At 38.9% G+C, this 12478-nt stretch overlaps 1 protein-coding gene and 1 long non-coding RNA gene across 2 annotated transcripts in view; both read left to right on the plus strand.

The window, feature by feature from the left end:
• LOC106936291 (guanine nucleotide exchange factor DBS-like) overlaps positions 1 to 12478 on the plus strand; it is a 64769-nt gene that overhangs the window by 46183 nt on the left and 6108 nt on the right. The window contains exons 11-12 of the mRNA XM_015017169.1: positions 2988 to 3097; positions 4400 to 4491. Of these exons, the coding sequence (XP_014872655.1) occupies positions 2988 to 3097; positions 4400 to 4491 (202 nt within the window). The remainder of the gene's footprint in view (positions 1 to 2987; positions 3098 to 4399; positions 4492 to 12478) is intronic.
• Positions 934 to 1959, plus strand: LOC106936292 (uncharacterized). Its single transcript, XR_001422103.1, has 2 exons — positions 934 to 1308; positions 1695 to 1959. It is a non-coding gene; the product is annotated as an uncharacterized LOC106936292 (long non-coding RNA).

Here is a 12478-nt window from a genome sequence, read left to right on the forward strand (position 1 = left end):
ACCAATCAGAACTAGTAGGACATTCTTTATTAGCCTCATTCACTGCTAAATGTGCTAATGGTGGAAAAACGCCATATCATTACAAGAAATCGTTGTCTGCCGTCATTGGTAGCTACGTATGCTAACTAAACTGAGCATTCACCGTTTGGATCTGCACAGCTCTGTGCTATGCTAGCTGCAGCATGGCACAAATCGAGGGGGAGGAAGGATGAGCAGCACCACATGAGATTGTGATTGATAGCACTAAAACTCTCCTGCCACTCACTAGTTGCTTCTAGCACGGGCAGAAGGCAGTGGAAGTAGATTTTTCCTCTCATACCATACTGTCACAACATAATGACAGTTTTAAAAAATATGTGAAAAAAATATTTATATAAAAGTGACATACTGCAGCTTTAATTTCACTCAGGAGAGAACAGGTCAGGAGGGACGTGGGTTAGAGCTGCTGCTGTCTGACTCATCTGTTGTTAAGTGGTAAAAGGTACAAGGGACAAGTTAAATATATGAATATGTTCGTGATTTTTTTCCTTAATTCATTAAATGCTAGTGAAAAGGAGACAAACAGTAGTTTGTAGCTAAGCTAATTATGCTAAATGCTTGATAATCTCACACAGTCTACCCAACTCTCTTGGAGAAAAATTGGGTTATAAATTAACACTCTTGCATTTTTCAATATCTCTCTCTCTCTCCTTCTTTTTTTTGAAAACCTGATTTTATAATTTTTTTTAGCAGCATAGTAGCTACCACAATTGTTTGTGTCTTCCACTGACTGCTGCTAACAGCGTCACTCTCAAGCGCTCCAAGCAGGAACAAACCATTTAATGCAAATATGGATGGTTCAGGGCAAATATGGATGTGTGTTTTTTTATTTGGGAGTGGGAACATTAAATTTTTACTGCTAAAAACAATCTTTGAAAAGACAATATGATTTTTTAATTTAATTTCTATGAACAAAAAATAAATAATTAAATTGTGGAGGACCCCTTGTTGGTCAGGGCCTGTAGAATTGTCATCACTTTTCCCCCAATACCGCACCCCTGCCTCATATATATTAATAATGACAGTCATTAGTAGGGTTTTAGCTGTGCAAAACAGTTCTACAGATGATTTCCATTGCATCCTGCTTCTTGTCTCTTCCATATCTGTCCATAATGGAGGGATTCACCTGGTTGGCTGCTCCACGACAAAATGTCAGGGAGGAAAGAATTCTTCACCAGAGTTGTTACTCATCAGTCTGGATCCATTTCAGTATAGGATTATTTTCAAGCGATTCAAAGTTTGTCAGTATAAGAAAAGATATGTTGTCAGGTGGGCTGCACAGTGGCGCAGTTGGTAGAGCTGTTGCCGTGCAGCAAGAAGGTTCTGGGTTCGATTCCCGGCCCCGGTCTTTCTGCATGGAGTTTGCATGTTCTCCCTGTGCATGCGTGGGTTTTCTCCGGGTACTCCGGTTTCCTCCCACAGTCCAAAAAACATGACTGTTAGGTTAATTGGTCTGTCTAAATTGCCCCTAGGTGTGTGTGTGTGCGCATGGTTGTGTGTCTGTGTTGCCCTGCGACAGACTGGCGACCTGTCCAGGATGTACCCCGCCTCTCGCCCGGAACGTTAGCTGGAGATAGGCACCAGCACCCCTCCCGACCCCACTGAGGGACAAGGGTGTTCAGAAAATGGATGGATGGATGGATGGATGTTGTCAGGTTTGGTTTCCACTGTTGGAACGGAGTCTAAGGGTGCATTGATTACAGCCCTGTTTAATCTGCTTTAAATTAACCTCTGTTCATTTGCCTAGAATGTCTGATTCATTTGAATGAGTAATCAAACTCAGACCAAAAGAGTGAACTCTGGTCCGCCTACCAACCTAGGCCTCGGTTCAGTTGAAGCGAACTCTGGTGCACTTTGAATGCATATGTGGATGCAAGCCGACCAGAAATGCGCTCCAAAAAGAGAACATGGACTGCAACACAGGGCATTCTGGGTAAAAACAACCAGAACAAAGTCTAGTCATAAACAGGAGAAATGGCTTGTGGTCTTTCACCAAAATCAAAAGAGAAATCCTACAACTACTAACTTCTGATGCCACTCTGTTTTGTTTACATTTTGTGAAGAAGGAAGTTGCGCTCAGTGTCTTCTACAGAATATTCCTTCAGTAGAAAACAAAGTTATTTTAATGGTATTGGACCCATATCTTAATATAATTTTGAATTAGTTAATTGTTTAATTTGTTGCTGTTTTCTCGCTGAACTACATATGCAAAATGACACGAGATGAGGCTGCTGGCTGTATCAGTCATCCTAATTAGCTGACAGCCATTCTGCCACTAATATTTAAAACTGTAAATAAAGTATTTGGTAAATGTTGTTCTGCATTAAAACTGAAGAGTTTTATAATCTACCAATACAGCCTTGCTTTAAACTGGTCTGATATTGTAGGAATGTGTGTTTTTGTGTTAATTAGTTCCTATATTGTTGCGTCTTCCCCTTGGTTGCCCCAGCTGGCTCTTCTTTCCCCTTATTACCTTCCCTGTGTATTTATCCCATCCGTGTCTGTTGTTTGTGTTAGATCCTAGTCTTAAGTTGTAAGTCACATGGCTTTGTCAGTCCTGTCAAGTTACTACCAGTTACTACCTGTGTCAGAGCTATTGCCTTTGCTCATATGTGCTGCCTGGACCTTGTACTTTTCTGGATTTCATTAAAACCATCAATTCACACCAAAACCTGGGTTCACCGCATCTTCATCCTCACTAACAAAAATCGTAAATTGTGACAGATATGGCTAAAAGGTCAGTTTTAATATCAATCCCATTGTTATGGTCATTGTCTGACTGGTAGCCTTCCCTTTGGGTCCTAAGTGTATTTGTTCTGCAGATTAAATTCATTTGATTCCTAGCTGCAGGCTCATACGACCCATCTTGCCCTTCTAAAGCAGTATCCCCCCTCAGTGGTAATACTTGTTTGTTTGAAAAATACTAATGTCTGATGGTGTGTCCTTAGGCTGGACCCAGAGACGTCTCCTCTCCATGGACACAGAGGACTTTGAGACAATTCCGTCCAGCGGAGAGGAGTCCTCCAACTCTTCTGAGGATGAAGCCAACAATAAGAATGTATGTGACTTTAGCTTAGCTCAGCATTCTTTATAGTGGAATGAAACTTAAAGACTTATAAGGTGAGAACATTTTTACTTTAAATGTAACTTTATTTTAAAAATGTAGCTCAGAGTGACTCATTCTTCACTTGTTGATGCTAGATAGTTCTTGCATTATTAATCACATTTTTCCAGTCAGTCACCATCATCAGTCAGTTTCCTCTCATTTCTTTGAAATGTATCTCAACCTCCTGAATTTGGACACCTCTACTGCTTAATTAGTTCCCTAGACTTGTGTCTTCTTAGCAGCAGGACCTGACCACTTGACATTTAAGAAATGAGGGACGAATGAAGGACTGAAGGGATTCTACCTGCATACATCTGGTGCAGGGGTCTGCTGCCTGCAGCTCTGATGCCACATGTGGCTCTTAAGACTCTTCTTTGTGAATCTTAATAACTTTGTCCGACAATGCTAAATAATCTTTCTTTTAATCTAAACGTAATTAATAATGTTAGTTGAAGCAGTTTTTCCGTGCAATATATGCAAAACATTTATGCAAAAATGTACACCAATAAGGTAAGAAATATTTTTGCTTGTCTTTTGGTTGCAAACTGTGGCCTTTTTTGACATAATTTACAATGTAAATTAAATGTTCCATTGAAGAAATGTATTTAATACCTTTATATAAAAGTTTGATTTTCTATATTTTAAAACCTAAAAACAATAAAATTGTTTAATTTAAAAATATGAACACATTTCCAATAGCAGATGTAAAAATAATTAGTTTCATGTAGCTTTTGTGGCTTTAACTGAATTTTGTTAACCTGGACTAAATGGCTAAGTGGCTCTCTGGGTTGCAAACATTGCTGACCAGTGATGGTAAATGTGTTTGCCTTTCCTAAATCAGCAGAGTTCTTCTGAGTCACATTAGAAATTTACACATATCGATGTACTGGGATGTAGTGGTTCGTTCACTTTTAAGCATCCAGTCAAATTTTAGTAAAACCTTTGTGTGTGAAATTATACATTTCAACTGTAGATATGAATGGGAAACCTTAAAGGGAAATAATATATTTCAATTTTGGGGGTGTCTGTTTAATACAGATATTATTCCTGCATTAAACAAGATTCAAACATGTTGAAGCCTTGATAAAATTCAACTTATTACATCATGGACAGACGGACGGACGGACGAACTTTCTTACTTACTACATCACAGGTGTTTCTGTCTTGAGTCAGTGTTGGATTCAGCTGGATCAGTTTTACTCTTTTCATCAGTTTGTGGTTTGTGCCACATTTGACAGTCATATGTTCCTGCAGGGTGGCAGCAGCCGGTACCGGGTGCAGCTGACATATGCGTCATGTGAAGCAAAGGACCTCCAGTTTCTGGAGGAAGGACAAAATGGAAACTGGTAAGTTTACACCGCTTCCATGAATTCAAAAGCGTGTCCTTTCAGTTTTTACCTTTGCAAAGCTCTCTAGATATTTTTATTTTATATAAAGTGAACAGTTGTTTCACCCCATCCTGATTCTGCAAGTGTGTTCATTTAGCAACGGAAGCACAATCTCTTATGGTAGGTTAATTTTAATGAGGGGAGACAACATATCAATCCTAAAATGTTAACAAAAATGCTCTTCATCAGAGGAAATAAGTTTTTGAACGAAGATAAAATCTGACTCAAATTTTAATGTAGAAAGTTTGCAAGAAGAACTTAAGGCAGATATTTCTTGTTCATTGCCAGGTTTACTCACTTATCACGTACTAGGCGATTTATTGGTCCATTCCTCTTTACAGAAACACCCTGTAAATAGTTAATCTTTCTTGACTTTTGCTTGGCAATTCAAAGCTTTAGTTCCCACGACAGAGATTTTGAAGGATAGAGATTTGAAGACTAGCTAGAACCTTCAATAACTTTAGGGTGCATTTACACCAGCCCTGTTTGGTACATTTCAATCAAACTCTAGTTCGTTTGCCTAGAAAGTCTGGTTCATTTCCAGAAGTGTGAATGTGGAATGGAATTCTGATCCAGACCAAAGAAGTGAACTCTGCTCTACCGACAAACCTCAGTCCCTGTTCAGTTAAAGTGAACTCTGGTGCGTTTCAAATTTATATTTGAATGCGAAGTGGACCAGAGACCACTCCAAATTCAGGAAGTGGACTACAGCACAGGGTATTCTGGATAAATGCAACCAAAACAAATGCACATTGTGTTAGCAGAAGAAATGGCTCGTGGTGTTTTTACCAAAGAGAAATTCTACAAACTCTAAAATCTGATGCTACTCTTTTGTTTATATTTTGCGAAGAAGGAAGTTGGATTCAGTTTTATCTGAAGAGGCTTTTTTTTCATTTCCTCCAGTGGTTCTTTGTGCAGAACCACTGGAGGTTCTGCACAAAGTGGCCTGTAGTGGCCAGGAGGGGTTTTTCAGAGGGTTTCAGAGTCTACTACTGCTCCTGTTCTTGTTTCCTTTGCTTATGAATCCAATTGATATGCTAGAAAATCCATCCTTGGTCCATCTTCAGTGTCTTGTTTGAGGGACACTGAAGAGCTAGGTTTATAGATGATGTGTTGAATCGGGCAGAGAGCGCAGAAGCCACACCGTGCCTCAGACTCTGGACGTGCACCCTGAAGTTTTGTAACTCAGTGATTATAGCGTGCACCACTGCTACAAAAACTGGGCAATATGGAAGGTGTTATTGCAGAGCAACGTCCCTTGCCCTGGCATTCATATAAACCCTCTATGAAGACTCATTTTAAGAGAATACAGCTCCAAAGTTCCCGTTAACAATAATAACATATTACTGTCTTGTTTCACACACACTTGATGCAAACTATCAAAATTCAACCTTAAGCCCCACTCACTGGCTTCCTACACACTTGTCTCTGTCAGAAAACGCCTGTAGATGTCTTCACCTCCATGCTTGACTCCAGGGATGGCAGTCTTATTCCTTGTTTCCACTAAGTGGTACAACAAGTGTCTCTGCGGTTTGATACGCAATTCTGGCGAGAGCCTTTCATTTTCTTAGTTCACCTTTAGCTGAACAATTGCTCAATCTTTCTTGGAATATAATTTGTTTCATTTGGATCTATAATACATATAATACAGTACATGAAAATACTACTCTACAGTTACAAAAGTAGTGTTACGGTAAGAAAACAAAAACACATATGTAAATAAACCTTTGTAGCAATTGGCTGCTTGACTGAAGAAGGTGATTTAGTCTTATTTTTGTTGGGACCGAGTTTGTTGTTGGAAAAAGAACAGAAGTGCCCTATAACAGGTATCCTCAAATTCAGGCCATCAAGAGACCTGCAACTTTCTAGCTGTGTTCATGGTCCAACGCACCTGAATCAAATGGTTGGATGATCTACTCAGTCCTGCTAATGATGATATAACTCAGCTGTGTTGAAGCAGAGACATTTGTTAAAGTGACAGGACGCCAAATCTCCCGAATTTGAAGATCCCTGCCCTAGCAGTTGGAGGTTTGTTGTTATCCAATATGGCTGCCTCACTTATAAAACTTAGTGATAGTTGAAATAGATGTCCATGAGTCTGACAAATCTGATCACATTAGTGAGCTATAATGAAAAGGAGGAAGGAGCAGAGTAACAACTTCCCTGTTCAGACCTCGGTGGGACTTCCAAGGAATCTCTGACCGCATCATGACTATGATCAAGCAATCTGACACAATATTTGTTTTTAAAGGTCTCCAATGCAAATTGTGGAAGGTGAGTACAAGAAAGTCACTTTTAAAATTAATACTTAATCTGTTTCCTTCTAAGTGTACATCTTAGCGAAGAAGAGGAAGCCTCTGCCTCTATAAACAAGCAGTGTCTGGAGTCTAACTGAAAGACTGTTATGGGCTACATGGACTTGGAGGGAACTGATACTCTGTTAGATAAAAGCTCGACTAGCTGTAACTATTCTCATTTTTCATCAGCTCATACATATTTTAGCTCTTAAGACTGTCTCCTGTCGTCTTCATCTATGGGTTTTTAAAAGGTCTCTCTCACCCATACTTGTCTCGCCTTCATGAGGAGCATGAAGAATTCATAAGTCCCCCCCATTCCTTGGCTCTTTTTTTTTTAATCAACTGAAGCAGAACTGATAGTGCTCTGCTGTGTGCACCAAACATATACTCTCCGTGTGTGAAGAGCTTTCTTCATATTTTTCTGTATTCCTAAATATGCTACTTGTGCTACGGTGTGTTTGAATGTATATACACTACAGAAGCCAAATTAAGCATATGCTTATGTTGTACATCCACTGTACTCAGTCCTTGCTCTTGTGAGTAAAGGTTGATGTATATATATGTACATATCATATATTGCTAACCTATTCAAACACATTGTTGACACTAATTTACAATATGAGGCAAATGGAGAAAGAATTACATCAAAGTCATGCACAATTATTGAATCTTTCTTTATATTCAGACTCAGAGTGATGTTGATCGGAGGGTTTAGGCCTGCTGGTGGCTGAGTGGAGGAGGCAGCAGAGTGTACACTAATGATGCATTAAAACTAACCTTCTCAAGCCGTATGAAACTGTCATTAATTTACAAAAGGTCAGTGTAGGGAAAAATGTCTGCACCCACATTTGCATGTTCTCTGGCTTGAAAAGAAAGGCCAAGCTAAATTATAAAACTATTTCTTGTAACAAATCACCTCTAATTTTCACCTGCAACCATTTTCAGATCACTGATTCTAGTTTTCTAAGGGAACTTAAAGCATATTTGGGTTTTCTTCAAGAATGTTGATAGAAAAAAAGTTTAAAACTAACTGACTGACAGATTGGATCAGATCTAATGGTTGGTCATTATTATCAGAGTTTGTTGTCTTACAAAGGACTCAACCACACTCAAAAATCTGGTTTTGGTGGATGCCAATTGAATCCATTGTCCTCTACATAATACCTTCTGCTAGTAAAGTTAGTTTCTCATCACATAACATGATTTTTCACTTTTGGTAAGGAAGAGATATGTTAACCATCTGGCTCAAAAGATGAATTAAAAATGTATATGGATGTGCAAAGGTACATTTTTCAACTGTGTACACCTGGTAAAATCCAACCCCTCGTTTTACACTTCCTTCTACAGGGTCTGACCCTGCGGCTATTGGAAAACTATTGCTTGCTGGAGGCATGGACTGTGTTGAGGTTTGGAACGATTAGATCTGGTTTTACCCAATTGCTATGGTTTGGCCATGACGTGTAATGTGCCAGCTCGATGCAGCTTACTGGAAATTGTGTGCCCTGTAAGCAACCCAAGGAGTAGGGCCATGAAATCTTCCTCAGCATTAAAATGTATTAAACATTCTCCTTGCTTTTAATTTAATTGCTCAATATTTGAAAGCGTGGGTAACATTGACTGAATGGCTTTGTTTGCTTTTCCTTCTGCCATTGACAAGCTACAACCCTATAGAGGGATTATTTGTTTGTAAACACAGCAAGATATATGTGCATCTTGACTGCAGAAACAGTTGCTTTAAATGCTCACTGATTGCCATGGTTACCCACATTGATTAAGTTGCTTTAACATTAGCCAGCATGTTGTCATAGTACTACAACAGTTGGTCACAATGTGATAAAGTATGTTATGCTACCAAATTGACATTAGTGATCCATCAATGACCCATATGGTGGGAAATGGTGTTCAGATCGAACTGTTCTGTGTGAACCACTGAGCCAATACTGTTGAGTCAGCACAAGCAGTCGCCAGAACACGCAGAGTGACTACCACTTTGTGCCGCATCATCTGTCTAACCTGATGGAGAAGAAATGGGACTAACTTACTTATCAAACTTGCCTGTATCCATTTGGATTGTGGAAAATGAACCATTTGTCACTAGGAAAGTTGAAAACACTCAACTTTGAAATCTCAGCCATCTGCGATCAGTGTGGAGAGTCTGCGCTTCTCTCAGATTTATGCACAGTATGCCCAAGTATGTGGGAAACTTTAGTATTGAACTGAAGTTTGCCATTGCTATAATAGTCTATGTTTTCACTGTAACTATCATTTTATCTCATCTCACATCTGTTTGTTACAGTTGTTTGTTACAGTTCTAGTGTTTGTTACAGTTCTAGTGTAACAAGTGTGGCTCTGTGTAGATGCTTCATATACTTATGATAAAGGTTCAGGATGGGATTTATACAGAATATAAACTGTGAAAAGGGTTATTGTTTTAAAGCTACTCCAGTGTCTCAGTGAAGATCCTTCTCTTTATTGTGTTCTATATTCTAGGCTAATCAAGAACCTTTTAACAGAGGGGCCAGGGTGGTCCTTTTCTCTACACTTGAAACACCATATAAAGGAGGTCACTCTATTAAATAACAATACTGGCCACTTCTGACTAACCACCAATAGCTTTGCTCTAACACCCACTCATCTTCTCCCGTCTTCTGCCCTTTACTCCAGCCTCATAATTGCTTCCTCACTCTCCAGTGGCACTGAAGGAAATGGATTGGGTAAATGTGAGCAGACCAGTATTGCAGGGATGGGAGGAGGAGTATAGCTCATGGATAGGAGGTTGGAGTGTGTGGGGATGGAAGAGCTTTGGTATGATGCGTTGAATTTTAATGTCACTGAATCCAGCATGTTGCTTGAAATATGTTTATCTTTTTTTAACATTTTATTTTCAGATTTTATTTTTTATTTTTACACAAATGACAGATATAAGACAACTCTAGCAATACATACCACCTAGTGGCACATCATATGAAAATTCAATGAGGACTAAGCCAAATGTATAGAAAAAACAAAAATCCAGCTCTGATTTATAAAAACACAATGCACATATCCTTGTGTGTGTGTCTGCACTGTGGACAACTATCATCCAGATCATCATATCTTCTCCAATTTGGCTTTAGTTCAATGAAACACCTTGAACTACATTAGACATTAGATGTATGCAAACAGAGCATGAATGAATATGATTAAGGTAACGGAATCCTGGGAAGATAACCTGGGAATACAAGTTACTGACAAGGCCCTGGAGTCTAGCATTGCTATGCCAAATTTTGACTCCAGAGAGAGGATTTGATGTTGTAGGGGCCCAGATAAGTGGTTGTTTAACAACTGTAGTAAGACCAAATGGAGATAATTTGATCATAGGATTCTTCATGTGACCACCACAATTAGGAAAAGCTGAGCATGTCATAAAATATAGGTTAGCAGTGGAGCTCTGTAGCAGACCAAAGTAGATCTGTATGCTTCTTACATTCAAAGCCACATAAATATTTTCTGAATGTTCGCGCTGCCCAATAATAATATAAAAATTTAGGTAAGGCTGAGCTTCCATCTATAGAAATATGCACATCTTTTTCCCCTTGTCACATTTCTGTCTGTTTCAGATGTGAATTACTCTTTGTTTTGGACTATCTGATAAATTCCTGGAGGGAGCAGTTGTAATGTGATAAAAATATAAAAGAGATGAAGGGGTGTGATAATTTTTATAAAGCACTGTATTCATGTAATTTCTCTGTGTGAAAATACACAGCAGTTTTTATTTTATTTTCTTGCCTCCACCCATCTCAAGCCCACTTCCTCTTTGTATTTTATCCTCTTTAACAAGGTCAGATCTCCTTCCATTGCCCATTGTTGCGTTATGAAAGAGTAATTGTTCACAGCCTTAATGTTTACCCACTTAAAGCTCTGGTGCTGTCAGACTTTGGAAGAAAAAGCAAAAACAAAAGCAGCAGTTAGAAAATAAAAACCTTTACCTGTTTCTGTCATCATTAGCAGCATCATGCAGTTATAACATTAGAATGAAATGTATTCTGAAAATGTAATAAATATTAAATTAGATCTGATGAGATTTTATCATCTCTATAGAAATGCACTCTAACTTTGCTGCTCTGTATTCTTTAAATAGCCCTAAACCCAAAAAATCCCTTTTACGCACGCACGCACGCACACACACACACACACGCATATATATATATATATATATATATATATATATATATATATATATATATATATATAGTACAATAATAGTTAAAAACTTCATTAAAATGCTCTTTGCAGCATGAAGGCAGTGGATGTTCCAACTAAAGCAGAAAGTTTGATGTCACTCAAATCTACATGATGTGAGTGTTTTTCTGTTCTATGTCAGACACAAGGTGTGGCACGGCGCTGATCCACCATGCTACAGATGACCTGTCAGGAGAACTGTCCCTCCTCTGTCTTGATGTATGTCCAGGTCGGCCAGGGCTGCTGATGATTCCAGTTTTCGAGAAAGATTGGTTAGCTTTTTCTCATCTGAAATGAGGGAGGTGTTAATTTTCTGTGATCTGTGTTCAGGGGTCATCCGTGTCATGGTGATAAATTACTTCAATGTGTCATTTGGAGTTTTTGTGTTATTTGTTGCTCTTTTTAATGACTTTATTCAAGTTAAGTTTGGTGAGATCACAGTTGGGATTGTAGAACCAAACAGTCATGGTATGTACAGTTAAGTTCATAATTATTATGGCAGATTTGAGTTTCAAATAATCTTGATTAACATGTTCCCTCTAAATTAAAAATAATAATAAAGGAGTGGTGTTCTAAATTTCAGGGACATGATCCAACCTTGTAGCACAGTCATGTAAATCATGTACATTTTTCGGCACACCAGAATGGTTGCCACGAGAGATTAAAGGATTTTTCAAACAGGCATAAAAGAATAAAAGCAACGCTCATTTTTTGATGAGGGAATAACACTACAACATGACATAAAGCTCAACAATGTTGATATTGCATGAATGCCCTTTAATAATTTTGAGTGGCCTAGCCAGAGCTCTGACTTGAATCTGATAGAGAATCTTTGGAGGGAGCAAAAGAAGGCCTTTCAACGCTGAAGACATGAAGCTCATCACCACTGCCTAATTAGAGAGGTATCAATACAGTTTGACAGCCCTTTTTTGCTGGTCCCCAAACACAACCACTGTTTCTATACATAGAAACAATAATTTTTACTGTTGCTCTTCTTACTTTGTTTTATGTTTTGAGTGAAACAGTCTCATTTCCTGTCAGAACCAAACTTTTTGGCTCTACTGTTGACAGATCAGTCTGCCAGCGATAGGAGTCATTTGAGTCTTAAATGTAGAAGAAAACTCGCTTGACGTGATCTGCATCAGATTCTGCGATCAACTTATTTACTAGGTCATTCAGTCACTGAAAGATCCTCTAGAGTCTCTGCTCCCTCTGTACTGCTCCCGTCTTTGCCTTCGATCATATAACTGTGTCACACTTGTTCCACAGTCGCCTCTCACTGTTATGGGTCTATTACTGCCTCCATTAAACTGGAGGAAGAATTTATTCACTCCCATTCCTTGTTGAGACCTTTCAGCTGATTGTGATGCGTAAAGAGCATGTAGATCAGGGGTCCCCAAACTACGGCCCGCGGGCCGGATCCGGCC

This window comes from Poecilia latipinna, unplaced genomic scaffold (genome assembly GCF_001443285.1).
Source record: "Poecilia latipinna isolate Pla-1442-1.1 unplaced genomic scaffold, P_latipinna-1.0 Scaffold2113, whole genome shotgun sequence".
Classification (NCBI taxonomy): Eukaryota; Metazoa; Chordata; class Actinopteri; order Cyprinodontiformes; family Poeciliidae; genus Poecilia; species Poecilia latipinna.